A 19,120-nucleotide genomic window follows, 5' to 3' on the forward strand; every position below is an offset into this window, starting at 1 on the left:
CAAAGTAAATGTTTTTGTTTGAAAACATGAAATCCCAGAACATAATTCTTTTCAGTTAGTCATTGGGTGTTCAGATCTGTCTTTAAACATTAATAGTTCATAACAGGTTCATAGTAATTGCAGTTCTTTTATTGCACTGACAAACATTGTCAATCAACTTTTACTGACCATTCTAACTGTTCTATTTGTTCTAATTTTGATAACCTTACTTGCTTTTCAATGCTCTTTATTTTCTTGACATTTACTAATATCATTACCAATTTTTTTTGCATTCAATAAAGAATCATTTAACTTTAGAATCTTTAACTAATAGGTGGATTACAAAGATAGCCAGCAGTATTAGCGGTGAGTTTGTTCTTGAAAGTTGAGATCTCAAAAGTATACTGGATGTGAACATTTTAAAAAAAAAATTATTCATGGGACATGGCCTGCATTTGTTGCCCGTTGCGAATTTGTGGTGAGCTGCCTTCTTGATCCATGCAGTCCGTTTTGCTGCAGGTCAACACACAATGCAGTTCGGAAGGGAGTTCCAGGATTTCCATTCAGCAACACTGAAGGAACAGTGGTATATTTCCAAGTCAGGATGGTAAGTGGCTTGGAGAGCAACTTGCAGGTGGTAGTATTTCCATGTATCTACTGTTCATTTTCTTCCTGATGGAGGACGTTATGTGTTTAGAAGGTGCTGTCAAAAGAGCCCTGGTGCGTTTCTACAGTCCAGCTTGAAAATGGTACACATTGCTGCAACTGAGCTCTGGTAATGGAGGAGGTGAATGGCACCACATCCAAAAATGATCAAGTGGGCTGTTTTGTCCTGGATGGAGTCAAGTTTCTTGTGTTGTTAGAGCTGCACTCATCTAGGCAAGTGGGTTGTATCTGGGGAGTCAGGAGATGAGTTACTTTTTGCACGATTTCTAGGCTTCAACCTGCCTTTATAGCTGCAATATTTATGTGAAAACAAAGTACAGTGGATGCTGAAAATCTGAAACACAATCTCAAAATCCTTGAGAAACCTAGCAGGTTACTACTGAAGAAGAATCATATCAGATTCGTTGCATTAATTCTGTTTCTGTCTCCATAAGTGCTGACAGACCTCCTGAGTTTCACCAACATTTTGTCATGATATTTACATGACTAGTCCAGTCCAATTTCTGGTCAGATGTAATCTCCAAATGATAGTGCTTGGGATTTAGCAATGGAAATGCCATTGAATATCAAGGGATGATATTTACATTCGCTGCTGATGGAGATGATCATTGGCTGGTAACTTGTGTTACACAAATGTTACTTCCCACATGATCTTGCTGCATGTGTTACACAGGTATGTTTCACTATCTGAGAGGTCAACGATGCTGAATATTTCATCATTTGTGAGCATCCCCGCTTCTGACTGCATGATGGAGGGAAGTCATTGAAGTAATTGAAAATGAGTAAGTTTAGGGCACTTTTCTGTGGAACTCCTGCAGTGAGGTTCTGTTGCTGTGATGACTCCACAATCACATCCATGACCCTTTTGTGTCAGGTATGACTCCAACCAGCAGAAGGTTGTAATGAGATCAGGAGTTGAGTGGCTCTGGTAGAATCCAAACTGGGTGTCACTGAGTAGGGTTGTTAAGCAGATACTGCTTGATAGCACTGTTGATGATACCTTCCTTTACTTCATTGATAAGTGATAACAGAATTGGCTGGGTTGGATTTGCCCTACTTTTTCAGTACACAGCATACATGGACAAATTTCCATGTCAGGTAGATGCCAGTGTTCTATCTGTACTGGAAGATCTTGGCTAGACGTACATCAAATTCGGGAACACATGCCTTCGGTTCTATTGCCAGAATGTTGTGAGGGCCACAGTGTTAGCAGTATCCAGTGCCTTCAGTCATTTCTTGATATCATGCGGATTGAATTCAATTGGCCGAAGACAGACTGGTGTTTGTTTTGCCCTGGGACCTCAGGAGACCAAGATGGATCATTCACTTGGTTTCTGGCTGAAGATTGGTTCAGATGCTTCAGCCTAGTCTTTTGCATTGATGGCTGGGCTCTACCAGCATTGAGGATGGGGATAGTTGTGGAGTTGCCTCTTTGAGTAAGTTAATTGTTCATCACCATTCATGATTGGATGTGGCAGGACTGTGGTGCTTAGATCGGATCTGTTTGTTGTGGAATTGCTTAGCCATGTCTGTTGCTTTGCAGCTAGAGCTGTTTGGCACACAAGTAGTCCTATTTTGTAGCTTCACCAGGTTGATACCTCAATTTTAGGTATGGTTATTGCTCCTGGCGTGTCCTCCTGCACTCACCATCGAACAGGGTTGATCCTGTGGCTTGATAATGGTTGAGTGGGGGATACACTGGGCCATGAGGTTGCAGGTTGCATTTGAGTACAGTTTGTTTAATAGCCCACAATGCCCCTTAGATGCCCAATCTTGAGTTACTAAATCTATTAAAAGTCAATCCCATCTAGCACTGTGATAGTGCCACACAACGTGATTGAGTTTTAGTGTGAAGACAGGATATTGTCCGCACAAGGGGTGTGCGGTGGTTACTGTTGCCTGTACTATCAGGGACAGAATGGTCTCCAGTCACTGGTGAGGATGAAATCAAGTCTGTTTTTTCCGTTTTGGTTCTCTCACAACATTCTGCTGCTCCAGTCTAGTAGCAAAGTCCTTGAGGACCTGACATGTTTGGTTGGTAGTATAGCTGTCAAGGCATTCTTGGTAATGGATATGAAAGTGTCCCACCCAGAGTACATTCTGTGTCCTTGCCACTGTTGATGTTTCCTCTCAGTGATGCTCAATATTGAGGAATGCTGATTCATCAGCTGAGGGGATATTCATTGGGAAATGTGGTGATTGGCAGGAGGTTTTCTGGCCCATATTTGACCTGATGCCAAACTCCTTCATGGGAATCTCTGGCAATTTTGAGAATGACCAGGGCAACTCCCACCCTTCTATGTGCCAATGCGCTGGCAGCTCTGCTGGTTCTGCCCTCATGGTGGGATAGGGCACATCCAGAGATGGTGATTGTATTTCTGAGATATTGTCTGTAAACAATGGATCTGTGAATACATCAGGCTGTTGCTTGACTAGTCTGAGACAGCTCTCTCAACTTTGGTACAAGCCTTGGATTTTAGCAACAAGGATTTTGCAGGGTTGAAAAGGTTGAGTTTGCCATTGTCATTTCCAGATGATCTGCCTGGTCTTGTTCCTAGTTTGAATGTTTTAACAGTTGATACAACTGAATAGTTTGTTAGCCCCTTTAGGAGGATAGTTAAAAGTCAAAGACGTTGCTGTAGGTTGGGTTTCCAGACAATTTAAGTGTTTCATTCCAAGAATACTAAGAAGCAGAAGTGTTAATAGTGAGAGCTTTATTAAAGAAATGTTTACTGTATAGGCAGAAAGGTTAGACTAAGCTGTTCCCTGCCCAAAATGGCCAATGATGGGGTTATTATGTCTTAAAGTGACAACCCACCATACTTACACAAGTACACAACAGTAAGGATGGACGATTTCCTTCTCTAGAGTGCATTTGTGAATATGATGGATTTTAATGATGAGCATGAAACCATCATAAATCATCACAAGACTTTTAATTCTAGATTTTTATTGAATTTGCATTCAGCTATCTGCTGCACTGGAATTCAGACACGCCTCCAGAACATGATGCCATTGTCTCCCCATTATGATTCCAAGAAGTCTCGATATTTTTGCTATTATCTTCATACAGAATGTGTCACATACTGCGGTGAAATTTATTCTGTTACAAAGTGAAGTTATAGATGATGAATATTGTTGAAAACAGAATTTTAGGTGCCTATTTTCAGCATTGTTCTAGAAAATCTTCAAAGCTGGTCAGATCTTTTTCATTTTCATTTCCATTTTTCATTATCTGTCTGTCTTTTTTGTTGTCTTTTATCATCATCATCCGTGTTTTATGTTTGAAATGACTGGACTCGTTCATATGATATGAATAAAAAAACAAAGTCTCTTGGCCAAACCTTCATGTGACCAGAATTAAAATGTTGCCATGATAAATGTGTACTTATGCACTGATAAGCTAATCCATTAGAGGGAATAGTTAATTAAAGGAAACACCTGCTCAACGCTTGACATTTCCTGAACTTGATGATGTGTTCCATTAAAAGCAATGAGCAGCCAAATAGAATTTATGTGTATCAGGTAAGTTTCCATGAAGATGCTTGAAGATTTAAAAGTTTCCTTCTTTTCAGTTTATGATTTTGAACGTGAATATGACAAGACTTTTAAATACCTTAATTATTTTTCAATAGGACAATGCAAATATGGTCCGAGAAGTGGAGGTAGATAAAGTAGTCACGTTTGAGCAAAAATATGTTGAAGCAATAAAGAAATTATGGAGTGATCCTGGCATCCAGGAGTGCTACGACAGACGTAGAGAGTATCAGTTGTCTGATTCTGCCAAATAGTAAGTATGAAATTTGTTCTAAACAATCGTCTTCAAGTTTTCTACACTCTCCCATCTTTCATCCATCAGCATTTAGCAGAGACTTGAGACTGTAACAAAAATTAATTTTTATATTTCGACCTTTGGGAATTGGTGTTTCTGTGTGGCATCACAAAATGTATATTATTCCTTTTCCTGCATTTCAGAACTCCATCTTGCGTATCGTATATTTCAACTCTATTCAAGCAGCTAAACTTATCAAGGAAGCTGAGAGATAATGCTAATCTTGCACATTGCCCAGGAATTTGTCTTCTATAAGAGACCATGTGGTTTAATTTAAATACAGCTCTTCTTTCTAAATTCTTCTCTGTAATGTACCCTGCATCACAAGTCTAAAACAGGGCATGGCAAAATAAAATCTGAAGAAGTACCTTCCTCGCATGTTCTGTAATATGGATGAAACCTAAATGGTATGATACTGGTCAGATCCATGTCACCAATTTCCATTTCCATCTTTCAACATTGTCCTATGTCATCATCTTCCATAAAAGTTCATTGTCGTCTTGTTTGTCATTGCCATCTTGCTTAGAATCCCTACAATGTGGAAACAGGTCATTCAGCCCATCAAGTCCACACTGACCCTCTGAAGAGCACTCCACCCCCTTCCCTAACCCTGTAACCCTGCATTTCCCATGGCTAATCCACCTAGCCTGCACATCCTGGATACTATGGGCAATTTAGCATGACCAATCCACCTAATCGGCACATCTTTGGACTGTGGGAGGAAACTGGAGGACCTGGAGGAAACCCACGCAGTCATGGGGAGAATGTGCAAACTCCACACAGTCACCTGAGGGTGGAATCAAACCCCAGTCCCTGGCGCTATGAGGCAGCATTGCTAACCACTGAGTCACCATGCCACTCCTCCTCTTATGTCTCCAGTTTTACTTGGTGTTACCACAATATTGTTTGATCACCCTCCACAAGTCTTCCCTGTGTTTCACCCACTTCTCTTCCAGTCCCAGAGTGTTCAAGTCTCTGAACATTGCATCACTTCATCTGGTTTTAGGCCTTTATCATTTTCTTCCTGGTAGTACCATATCCATCACTCATCTTTGTTGTGTTACTACACTCTCCACTGCAGATGATGGTACCATTTCAGTCTTCTCTTGGTTACTTACTCCATTGCTTCCACAAACTTCACAGACCTTGTGATGTGCTTGTCTCGATTTCCTTTATCCTTTCCTGTTACTCCACATACCCATCTCAGCGTCCATGTTACAGTAGTGTCCAATTAGTCTTTCACTCCTTTTGATGTTGCTCAACTATCTGCACCATATAGCAAGGCTGATCTCACAATGGCCTTGTGGATTTTAAATTCAGTTTCAAAACTTCTCTGTCACACAACACTCCACTGCACTTCTTGCAGGTACTCCAACCAGAGCTTGATCCATTGCTCAATTTCCATCTCCACACTTCATCTTTTGCCAGGACTGATTGCAGGTTTTATTCATTTATGGCATGTAGTGTTTCTAGATAGGTCAGCATTTGTTACACAATTGCCCAGAGGGCTTTTGAGACTCAACTACATTACTGTGGATCTGGAATCGCATGTTGGCCAGACTGGGTATTGATGGCAAATTTCCATCCCTAAAGGATACGCATGAACTCGATGGATTTTTATGACAATCGACAGTGGTTATATGGTCACCAGCTTTTTAATCCAGATTTCCTTTAAACTGAATTCAAATTTCACCATCTGCCATGGTGGAACTTGAAACCATAACCCCAGAATATTAACCTTGAGCAATTGATTAATAGTCCACTGTTATTAAGGGAAGGAAATGATGTGATACTAATGTACTTATTTTCTCCAACTCTTCATTTTATTTTTATACCATCATACTGATGGTTGACAGCCCATAAATTAAGTTTGGGCCTACTCATCGTCTTCCACTGTCTTCCAGTGTTCTCCAATGGAGAACGTTCATAGTACCTCCATCACCTAATTCATTATCACCTGCCAGCATCATTAGCCATTCCACTTCTATCTCACATGGTCCAGTATATTCATGACAACTGGGAAGAAGAATACACTCTGTGCTAATTTTTGGTTCAGTTCAACTTAGGCTTCAAAATTCTCATTCACCCATGCTGTTTTTTTACTGTTGTTTTAAACTCCTTGTATATGGCCTGTAATGGTCTCGGGATTTCTGCAGATTCAGACACATCTCCAAAGTTCCCATGCACCTGGTCATCAGCTTTCTCTAGACCGGTGACTACAATCTTTATTTTGCATTGGCCTCACTGATGTTTCTTGTACTGAAATTATCTTAAAAAGATGAAGTCTGTGGAGCTTTGTTCATGGGTGAATGTGAACTGATCTCTGGATTTCCTCTGTCTTTCTCTGTCCTTGGTGCGTGACTGTCAATCATATCTGGAAGCTATGCGGTAGGAGTTTAATTCCTTGGTTGTTTTTGCGATCTTGAATGTGTCCCTTTGCTTTGGATATCAGTATCACAAACCATTGATTAAAGTTCTTGGGATTTTCTCCCCCGGTATAACACAATTGATTAGCTTTATTTAGGAGCTGGCTCCCACATTTTCACATAAGCAGGTATGTACTTTGACTGGTATCTCATCCACCCCTATTGTATTGCCATTTTTCATTCTATTCTGTGCAATAAGGTCAATGTGACAAGCTAATATTTTGCCCACATTTGAGTCATAAACTAAGCAGTGTAAATGTTTCATTAATTAACAGCAGAAATATGTAGCCATGCGCTTAGTATACATGTCTTCCTGGATTGAGGTGACTTTTCAAACTGACTTTCTGACTTCTGAACTGAAGCAAAAACCCAACTACTTCTTTTAAAAATCCAAATGATCAAATTATTTCTATTATGCACCTTCCATTTGCAAATATTATGCTTCCTAAATACTCAAATTATTGTACCTGTTCTAGTTCTTTTCCTTCTATGAAAATCTCAATATTTCTTTTGATTTTTGTGACGTGCATCACTTTAGCTATGTTCACTTACATTCCAAAGTTCACGCCTGCTGTTAATAGTCAATCTGTTAGTTCTTGTAACCCTCCTTCTGGGTTTGTGACACTTGTGTCATCCACAGATCTTATCTCCTAATCTTAACACGGAATTCCGTGTCTTCAAATGCTGCTTTGAACACTACTTCTTTCAAGACATTAACAAGGACTCTAGGGTGATCAACTTATCCTTGTTGAACTCCTCTTCCACTTATGCATTGCTGTAACTCTTGGCTACTCTTACTGTTGCAGTTTGTCCCCTTTTATAGATTTTATATAAATGATGTATCTCTGCAGTCTCTTCCAATGTTGATAAACACAATCCAAGTTCAACCCCGAGAACTTGATCAAATGTTTTCTCAACATCTATAAAACAAACCTACTTGACCACATTTTAAACTGCATTTACTTAATCTTAGAATGCTGCTTGCTTCTGTTGTTCCTCTTGGTCCCTTGGCATCCGTACTGATCATCTCCACTGTTATTCTGTATCCCTTCACTCACTCTTTTCTGCAAATGTCAGCACAAAATTCAGTGGATGGATCATCAGACCGATTGTATGAAAATCAGAATATTGGTTTTAGCTTCCTTATTTGGGTGATTACTGTTGTCTGCATGAAGTGCTCTGCCGTTCATCGTAAGTAAATCTCTTTGCACAACTTAAAAAAGCCCAAAATGCCTGTGTTTAATATGTTTTTAATAAATGCTGAAATATTTTGTCTATTCCAGCTGTTTTCCAGATTTTAGCTCATTTACTCCCACTCTGATCTCACTCCGTACTATTTCTGGTTTATTCCGTGTAAATTCTGTATTATTTGGAAATTAAATTGTGTAGGAAAAGGCAACAGAAATCATCTAGTAAAAGACAAATGCTGAACTAAATCGGAAACTTCTGTTCGTAGAGAATGGTTAACTGATAGAGTAAACTTTCAAATGAAGAAACTTAAATGGAAGTTTTGGAAGCACTTAAACAATTTATCAATGCTTTGGGATTCTCCAAGTTGCTTGTTCAGTGAGCTAAGATGGGCAGAATGGCCCTTCTTACCTTCAACCAACGTATGATAGTCAACAAGAGATTATTTAATACAAATTTGTGAAAATATCGTAATATTAACCAAGTTTTCATACATAAACAGCATGAATTTTGGGATAAAAGCACAAAATATTGGAAATACTCAGATCAGATAGCGTCTGTGGAGAGAGAAATGTAGATGATATTTCAGATCAATAATTTTAGTTTTCCTGAATGGTTTTTGGAGTCATATAAATGACCTGTTTAAATCATCAGAGGTCAGAATTTTTCATTCAGTAGAAATCCTACAGATTCTGTCTGCTGCACTTGGAGTTGAAAGTGGACTTGCACAAGATTTCTGCCCAAATTTGTTTAGATTTAACATGTATTTCAAACGAAGAAGTTCTATTTGATTAAAAGACATTATAAGATTGGGAATAGTTTGTCTCTGGTGGGCTTGTCTCTCAGCCATTTAATGGCAAACAGACATGATTAGTGGACTTCAGTTTAATAGGGGTACTGATAGTAAATGAAAGGAATGAATTAATCTAAACTGGTGTTTTTTCCCCTCTAAAGTAATTTCTTTCCCTGGTCATTTTATCTAAAGTCTTCATGATTTTGATTATTTCTACAATGGCTTCTCCTCCTGTTTCAATGCCATTCTCTCAGGATTCCCTCAAGACTTCATTGTTGGCCTCTTCTTATTTCTCACATAGGTGATATCATTTAAGACAGACTAAATTCCACATCTATGCTGACAACACCGATTCCACCTCACCATCACCTCTTTTGATCCCTCCTGATATGCCACTCTGCTTTGCAACTTCCAGCACTGACCTAGCACTGCTAACTAAATATTGAGAAGACTGAAGCCATTGTCTTCAGTCCCCACAACAAACCTGGTTCTCGAGCCACTGACTCCATTCCACTCCTTGGCCGTTCTGAGGCTGAATCTATTTTGACTTCTGATTTTGACCCCAAGAAGAGCTTCTGTCAAAATCAACAAGATCCCTTATTTCCAACTCCCTAACACTGCTCAACTCTACCTCTGCTTCGTCTTATCTGCTGAAGCACTCGTCCGTGCGTTGCTACATTTTTGATTATTCCAATGCTGTCTTGTCTTGCCTTGCCTCCCATTTTGGGGACATGGGTTTTCCTTGTCCTGACCATTCTGCATTAAAGACCCTGCCAAAATAAAAGTATAGCTCTGCATTTCTGAAGAAGCCTTGATCAGAATCTCCTGTCAGAATTATGGAACATACTTATGTAAGCAAAAAGTGCAATGATAATCTGAGAGACATTTGTCAGTCATCGAACAATTCTGCCACAGACTTGCATTTACGTATGAAGATGTCTAATTTCAAGGATCATGTAGTTTAGGAATATAACTTCTGGTTTGGTATTGACCTCGAGCTTCTGCCATAATTAACAAGATCTCTTGTTTCCAGCTCTGTAACATGCCCAACTGTACCCCTGCTTCAGCTCATCTGCTGAAGCACTCGTCCATGTTTTCCCATGTTTTAGATTTGTTGTTTCAATGCTGTCCCACCTTGCCTCCTATTTTTCATGTTTTGTAAAATTGAATTCAGACAAAACTCTGTACCTCAATTCATGTGATTCTAGCTCACCCAGTTTCCCCTTTAACTTGCTGATTTGTGTTGCCTCTCAATCTCATTTTTTGTTTTTAAATCTCTGAACATCAATGTGTTCGCCCCTATCGATCTCTGTAGCACTTCCAGCCTATAATTCTCCAATATCTGCACTCCTGCAATTCTAGCCTAATGTTTATTAGGGGAAGTTAAGGATAGCTTCCGAATGAAAGAAAAAGAAAAGCATACATTGTGGCAAAGATTAGTGGGAAGCCAGAGGATTAGCAAAGTTTTAGAAACCAGCAAAAGAAGGCCAAAAAAAAAATAGAAAATAAACTTTGAGGATAAACTTGCAAGTAAGATCGAAATGGACAGCAAAAGCCTCTTTAAATATATATTAAAAAAAAGAGAGAACCCAAAATGAACATAGGCTCCTTGGTGAATGAGGCTAGGAAATGATAATGGAAAACAAGGAAATAGAAGAGGAGTTGAATAAGTACTTTGCATCAATCTTTACAGAAGAAGACATGAAAATAGCATTCTAAAACTACTAAATTTTCAAGGGTCAAAAGGACGAGAGAAATAAAAATAATAACTATCACTACAGAAAAAGTGATTTAAAGATGATCAAGTCCTCTGGTCCTGATGGGATGCATCTTAGGCAGCTGCCATAGAATAGTGAATGGACTAGTCGTAAACTTCCAGGAATCCTTATATTGTGGACAAGTCCCAGAGGATCAGATAAATGCCAATGTTACATCCCTATTTAAAAAGGGGAGGAGACAAAGAACAGGTTGTTACTATATCCAGTTAGCTTAACATCTGTTATTGTTGGAGTCCATTATAAAGGATATATTAGGAGAGCATTTAGAAATACATTATATGATCAAGCAGAGTCAGTATGGCTCATGAAGAGGAAATCATGCCTGATAAAATTTACTAGAATTCTTTGAGAAGGCAGCAAGCAGAATAGGTAAAGGGGAAGCAGTGGATAGACTATATTTGGATTTTCAGCAGGTGCTTGATAAAATTTGAGCCCGTGGTCTTAGAGGTAGTATGTTAATGTGGATAGAGATTGACTGACTGTTGGGGTAAGGGGTGGCGTTTTCAGGAAGGTAACTTATTACTACTGGAGTGCCACAGGGATCATTGCTGGGACTACAACTATTGAAAATACATTTGAGCAACTTGGATGATGGAAGTGAATCCGTTATAACCAAGTTCGTGAGTGACTCAAAAATAGGTAAAACAGCATATGGTGAAGATGACACAGTCTGCAGTGGGATATAGACAGGTTAAGTGAGTGGACAAAATTTGGCAGTTGGAATGTAATGTGAGGTTATGCATTTTAGCAGGAAGATTTAGAGGAGCTGAATATTATTTAAGTGGAGAAAGGCTGCAGAAACGTGCAACACAGGGATTTGGGAGCCCTTGACCATAAATGATGAAAAAATAGCATCCAAGCTCAACAGATAATAGCAAAGGCAAATGGAATTTTGGCCTTTATTTCAAAGAGAATGGAGAATAGAACTTAAAAATAGGAGTAGATCATTCAGCCCTTTGAGCCTGTATTATCGCTAGACGATTTGAAACTTAGCTGATGTTCTGGGGACTAGGGTTCGAATCTGGCCACGGTAGATGGTGGAATTTGAATTCAATTGGGGAAAAAAAACAAATCTGGCATTAAGAATCTACAGATGACCATGAAACCATTGTTGATTTTTGTAAGAGTGGCAAGGGAGCAAAATATACCCTGGGTGGGGGATTTTAATGTGTAGCACCAAGAGTGGCTCGGCAGTGGTACTACTGATTTGAGCTGTTCGGGTCCTAAAGGTCATAACTGCTAGAATGAGTCTGTGGCAGGTGGTGAGGGAAAAACATACTTGAACTCATCCTTACCACTCTGCTGGTTGTAAATGCAGATGTCCTTTACAATATCATAAGAGTGACCACCGCACATTCCTAGTAGAGATGAAGTTCCACCTTCACAGTGAGAATACCCTCCATTGTGTTGTGTAGCACTATCACCTTGCTAAGTGGCTGAGATATGAACAGATCTAGCAACTAAAGACTGAGGATCCATGAGGTGCTGTGGGCCAAGAACGAAAGTAGAATTGTATTCCACAATCCACAACCTCATGGTCTGGCGTATCTCCATTACCATCAAGCCAGGGGATCAACCCTGGTTTAAGGGAAAGGGCACCAGGAACAGCACCAGGCATATCTGACAATGAGGTGTCAGTCTGGTGAAGCTCCTAAGTAGGATTACTTGCACGTCAAACAGCATAAGCAGCAAATGATACAGCGATCCCACAACCAATGGATCAGATCTAAGCTCTGCAGTCCTGCCACATTGAATCATGAATGGCAGTGGACAATTAATTAACACACTGGAGGAGGTTTCGCAAATATTCCCATCCTGAATGATGGAGGAGCCCATTGCATAGTGCGAAGTATAACGCTGAAGCATTCACAGCAAGTTTCAGCCAGAAGTGCTGAGTGGATGGTCCATCTTGGTCTCCTCCAGTATTACAGATGCTAATTATATTAGCTAATGTAATTCACTCAATGGATATCAAGAAACAGTTGGAGACACTGGATACTGCAAAAGCTATAGGCCCTGCCAACATTCCGGCAATGGGACTGAAGACTTGTGCTTCAGAACTTGCTGCTCCCCTAGCCAAGCTGTTCCAGTACAGATAAAATACTGGCATCTACCTGACAATGTGGAAAATTGCCCAGGAATATCCTGCAAATAAAAAGCAGGATAAATGTAACTCGGCCAAATACTGCCCCATCAGTCTACTCTTAATCATCAGTAAAGTGATGGAAGGTGTCATCAACAGTGCTATCGAGCAGCACCTGCTCAGCAGTAACCTGTTCAGTGACGCACAGTTTGGGTTCTGCCAAGGTCACTCAGCTCCTGACCTCATTACAACCTTGGCTCAAACATGGGCAAAAGAGCTGATATCAGGGATGCAGTGAGAGTGACAGACCTGGTCATCAAGGCTGCATTTGATTGAGCGTGGCATCAAGGAGACCCAGCAAGACTGGAATCAATGGGTATTGGGGGACAGATTCTCCACTGGTTGGAGTTGTACTTGGCACATGGGAAGGTGGTAGTGTTCGTAGGTCCGTCAGTCATCTCAACTCCAGGACACCTCTGCAGGAGTTCCCCAGGATAATGTCCTAGACCCAGCCGTCTTCAGCTGCTTCATTAAAGACCTTGCTTCCATCTTAAGATCAGAATGGGGATGTTTGCTGATGATTGCACATTATTCAGAACCGTTTGCCATCCCTCAGATACTGAAGCAGTCCATGTTCAAATGCAACGTGATCTGGATAATTTCTATAGATTTGGGCTGACAGATGGCAAGTAACATTTGCGCCACACAAATGCCAGGCTGTGACCATCACTAATAAGAGATAATCTAACCACCACCCTTTGACATTCAATGGTATTACCATCACTGAATCCCCTATCAACATCCTCGGGGTTATCATTGACCAGAAACTCAGTTGGACTCACCACGTGGACACAGTGGCTACAAGAGCAGGTCAGAAGCTAGGAATATTGCAGTGAGTAACTCACCTGAGTCTTCAAAGCCTGTCCGCCACCTACAAGGCACAAGTCAGGGGTGTGATGGAATGCCCCCCACTTGCCTGAATGGGTGCAGATCCAACAATACTCAAGCTTGACACCATCCAGATCATGGCAGCCCACTTGATTGGCACTACATCCACAAGCATCCACCCACTACATCACTGTTGTTCTGTAGCAGCAGTGTGTACTGTCGACAGGATGTGCTACAGAAATTCACCCAAGATACTCAGACAGCACCTTCCAAATTCATGCCCACTTCCATCTAGAAGGACAAGGGCAGCAGATATATGGGGGCACCAGCACCTGTAAATTCCTTGCTAAGCTACTCACCATCCTGACTTGGAAATATATCGCTATTCCTTCACTTGCTGTGTCAAAATCCTGGAATTCTCTCCCTAACAGCATTGTGGGTTAACCACAGCCAGTGAATTGCAGCAGTTCAAGAAGACAGCTCACCATCACCTTCTCAAGGACAACAAGGGATGGGCAAGAAATGCTGGCCGGCCAGCAACACTCAAATCTCACAAATTAATTTTTAAAAAAAAATAGATCATGGCTGATTTGAAACCTAACTCTGTGTGCCTCCCCTGGCCCCATATCCCGAAATACCCTTGCTTAATAGAAGTTTGTCTATCTCAGATTTAAATTTAACAATTGAATTAATATCAACTGTCATTTCAGGAAGAGAGTTCCAAACCTTCTCTATTCTTTGCGTGTGGAAATACTTTCCAACATCTGTCCTGAATAGCCTATGTCCCTGGCTGTATAATCTTCAACCAGTGGAAAGTTCATCTACTCTATCTTTCCTTGTTATTATCCTGAAGACTAAAATTAGATTACCCCAATCTCACTTGGGTGATTTTGGTAAAACTATACAAGGCATTAGTCGGCCCACAGCTGGAATACTATGAAAAGTTTTGGGCTCCTTATTTGCGCTGGGGGCAGACCAGAGAAGGTTCTCCAGAGTGATACTAGGTATGGTGGGTGTCTGTTTTATGAGGAGGGGTTGAATAGATTAGGCCAATACTTGTTGGGATATAGAAGAACAAAAGGTGACGTTCTGCAAATATACAAGATTCATAGAGGACTTGTCAGGGTGGATGCAGGAAGGTTGTTTCCTGTTGTGGGGGAGTGTGGGACCAAAGGGCATTATCTGAGTAATGGGTTGCACATTTCAGAGATGAGGATCTTTTTCTGAGGGCTGTGAAGTTGTGAAATTATTTATCACAGAGGGCAGTTGAAGGTGGGTCATTAAGTATCTATGGTCTTATTGAATGGCGGAATAGACTCACACAGCGCAGAAGGATCCCTTCAGCCCATTGAGTCTGCATTGATGTACCTACACTAATCCCACTTCCAGCACTTGATCTATTACCTTGAATGTTGTGAACATTTCAAGTGCTCATCCATGTACTTTTTAAAGGTTGTGAGGCTTCTCGACTCTACTAGTCTCCCAGGCAGTGCATTGCAGATACTTTCATTCAGATGGTGGTAAGATTCCTTAAATTCCTTCTGGGCCTTCTGCCATTCGCCTGAAAGTTATGTCCCCTCTTTATTCACCCTTTCATTAACGGGTACAGCTGCTTTTGATTCACCTTGTCAATGCCCCTCATAATCTTATACACTTAAATCCGATCCCATCTCAACCTTCTGTAAAGAAACCGAACTGGACTTATGTGGTCTCTCCTCAGCATTAAAATGTTCCAACCAAGGCAACATCTTGCTGAAGCTCCTCTGCACCCTCTCCAATGCAATCACATCCTGCCTACAGTGTGGCAACCAGAACTGTGTACACTACTCCAGCTGTGGCCTAACCAAAGTCAAGTACAGCTCCCACATAGCCTCCCTGCTCTTATGACCTATGTATGACTGATAAAGTCACGTCCTGTATACCTTCTCAACCACCCTGTTAACCTGTCCAGGAATCTGTGGGCAAGAACCTCAATATCCCACTTTTGAGCTTGCTAGTGCCCTGCCCTTCCCTGAGTAAGCCCTCGTGTTGTTATTTCTTCCAAATTTTATCACCTCGCTCGTATCAGGGTTGAGTTCAACTTGCCCATGTGACCAATCTGCCTGTATCCTCCTGTAACCTAAGACGACCTTCACAATCAACCATCTAACCAATCTTCATGTCATCTGCGAACTTATTTATACCACTACCCTCTGTCTCCTAACAGGAAGCCAATTTTGGATCTATCTTGCTAAGTTACCCTGGCTCTCAAGTGCTTTTACCTTCTTTATCCATCTCTCATGTGTGACCTTGTCAAAGGCTTTGCTGAAGCATCTGGACCCGTCCTTGCAAAATCAAATCAAATTTGGTAGGTTCGATCTCCTTCTGACAAAGCCATGCTGTCTATTCCTGATCAAATCTTGTCTTCGGAATTTTCTCCAATCGTTTCCCTACTCAGGTTGAATGGCTTACTTCTGCTCCTAGATCGTGGGGTGATCTTATCCTAGTTGTTGCACCATGGGGATTCCAGCTTTAGCTACCTAAACTCATGTTCTGGAATTATTTCTACATTCCCTCCTTATAGTGTACATTTGTGAACACAACTTCCAGTTTTGTGTGCTAATATCTCCTTGAGTCTCTTTTTGTCAAAGTTTGTTAATCCCCCTGTGAATTGCCTCGAGGCATTTTCTGACATTAAAGTGCTACATAAGTACAAGTTATTGTTATTTTATAAAAAGATTAAATTTCGTCTTGGCATGTTGTACATTTGTGGAATTAAGCTGCTTATATCAAGTTTGACTTCATCTGTCTCAACCCCAATTTACTTCCAAGATATAACTTTGACAAAGAAGTACAGTTATAGATGACCATTATGGAAAAGATATTAAAGCAACAGAGCGCATACAGTGCAGACTCATCAGAATGAAAGCAGCAATAGAAGCAGTAGTTATGATGCAGTTATATTCCATAAGAGCAGAAGCATATTGTGATTTGAAAAGTGGTGCAGCATGGACTGAAAATGGGTTGTGAAGAAGAAACAAAAGTGATGGTTCATATTATTCTCTATATTTACATTCATAGAGTTGGTTTGAATTTAGGTTTTGGGGAATGAAGGACAGTGTTAAAATGTCTTCTTTATATGAAAGAAAGAAAATAGAAAGCCCTGGTCTGGAGAGCACATACACTTGGATTCATTGATGTATTGACATGAAATTGTATTCAGGGCAAATTGGAACCATGAGGTCCTGACTAATTTTAATTGATATTGTGAAAGTTACGTAGGGTTTTGATAGAGAAAACAATTTTGTCTGATTGCATCCCCACTAATGAGGGATACTCCACTTAGAATTGTCACTGTAAATAAGGAGAGGTTCTTAAGTTTTGATAGGTAGTGATCAAATAGAATATGGAATAGTTTGTTAAAATTTGTTCAAAGTTGAGGCAATTTTAAGGGAAAAGTAAACTCAAACATTTGAATAAAGGGGAGACACAAGTCAGAGAGAAAGTAAGACCGTTGTATTAGTTTTGAATTGTTCTACTCAAGAGCCAACAGTGGACAAGTGGCCTCTTTTTGTTTTAGAGCCCTCACTGATTTTTCACTATTTTTACATTTTTTTAACTTTGATCAATTTTGGTTTGGACCTGTGAGCTGAGAGCTAAAGACAACTTCTGGACTATGGGCAATAGCTTGTGTTGAAAGGAAAGCAAGCCCAAGGCCAGTCCTGGAAGTTAATTGCAGGTTTGTTCCTGATCAAAAAGTTCTGCAGACACTTGGTTACCGAGGAAGAACATTATTTCAACAGATAGCAGAAGTTGACTATTAATGAGGTCAGTAATTGGGAACTGATTCCAGCAAGTTTGGCAAAGACCATGTGCTGAGACAGATGGCAGATGTTAAATAGTAATTTGGACCTCATGGAGGAAATGGTTGGTCTGTCAGAGTTTGAATTGGGTTTTGAACAGTGTTTTATATAAAGGAGGAGTCTGGTTGTTTGCACTACAGCATGAAGGTTTGATAGATCCCAGTCTAACCTGTCATGAGCAGCTCTTGGAAGTTCAGAATAGAAAACTAAGTTATAAGTATGACACGCTTTCTGAGTGAACTGTAAAGTTGACCCTGATCAACACCTTCAGAAAATCAACCATCATCTATGTCTATGGAACAACACGTTGTGAAAACCACTTCAGTAATCTGTCAGTTTTTTGTTACTTTTTGTTATCCTTTAACTGTGTTTGTTTGTCTATCTGTCTTCTGTGTGAATGAGACTGAAAACATAAGCTTTGGGTTTAAAGTATAGACCAATTAGATTTTGCTGTTTAAGTTTTGCTCTGCTAAAGTTACTGTATTGTTAATAAGTTGCTAAGCCTTTTGTTTCAGATGCAAACTACTGTTTGGAATTAATTATTCACATTTGGTTATTCAAAAGCCTGGTTAAGAACCATTGGGGTCAATTTTGAGGGTTTTTGACAGTTTTAGTTTTACTATGTTGCAAATAGAGGTAGACGGACTGATTTGGTTTGGCTGCCTGCACACCATAACACTGCTGTAAAGTTTTGTTTCTGTGGGATTCTGTCATATTTCAGGAATGAGATGAATCAGCAATTATTAAATATGTTTGTCTTTAGCAACTGTTGGTTTGCGTCAGTTTTAATTCTGCTTTTCTTACTCATTGATGCATTGAATAATATTGAAAGGTTTTGTAATTTGCTATGATTGATCTCTTTTCATTTTGCAGCTATCTTAGTGATGTAGACCGCATTAGTTCACCAGTATATGTACCAACTCAGCAAGACATACTGCGGGTCAGGGTACCAACAACTGGAATCATTGAATATCCTTTTGATTTGGAGAACATAATCTTCAGGTATTGCAACTGGTTAATTTGAAATGGATTTTTCATTTTAATGTGAAAAAGCATCATGTCAGTTTCACATGAACCAAAACACACTGTAATGTAAAGGAGAACATTCTTTAGTACATTCTGTGCAAAGGTGGAGTCTCGTTTGCATTGATCATTCAGGGAACATAGTTTGGGAAATACATAGCACAAATTTGGCTACTGTACTTATCAGAGGCTCAAATTAATACTTAAGCCTGACTCACTAAGCATTCTGATAACTGAAATGCAATGACTGATGAGCCACCTCCTGGATACAGATGTTTGGCTGTAAGTGATTTCTTGAACTGATGAGTTACTCCATGTGCATTTTTACTATAACACAATGGCAGTATTTTTATGTATGAATATGTGCATCAACCTTGATTATAGTGTAGTAGCCATATTTATAATCCAAAAGGTGTAAATATGGAAGTTCGGGAATCTGTCAAGACCTTGCAGTGACTTGTGTGAAAACAAGGACCGTTCCCTAAATATTATGATTTGAAAGATGTTTGTACGTATTTAAAGCCAAAGCCCTATGTGCACTTCTGTAAACTTCTCTAAAAGACAAGAGAATAAGGTTCCTTGAATATTACCCCTGCCAGTGCAGTTGGGATCAATGAATTCC

At 40.0% G+C, this 19,120-nt stretch overlaps 1 protein-coding gene across 1 annotated transcript in view; it reads left to right on the plus strand.

The window, feature by feature from the left end:
- The first annotated feature begins 4,241 nt into the window (after positions 1–4,241).
- LOC109912519 (guanine nucleotide-binding protein subunit alpha-14) overlaps positions 4,242–19,120 on the plus strand; it is a 35,250-nt gene continuing 20,371 nt past the window's right edge. Inside the window, 2 exon segments of the mRNA XM_048593466.1 lie at positions 4,242–4,435; positions 18,349–18,477. Of these exon segments, the coding sequence (XP_048449423.1) occupies positions 4,242–4,435; positions 18,349–18,477 (323 nt within the window).

This window comes from Rhincodon typus, chromosome 3, assembly GCF_021869965.1.
Source record: "Rhincodon typus isolate 14 chromosome 3, sRhiTyp1.1, whole genome shotgun sequence".
Lineage (NCBI taxonomy): Eukaryota > Metazoa > Chordata > Chondrichthyes > Orectolobiformes > Rhincodontidae > Rhincodon > Rhincodon typus.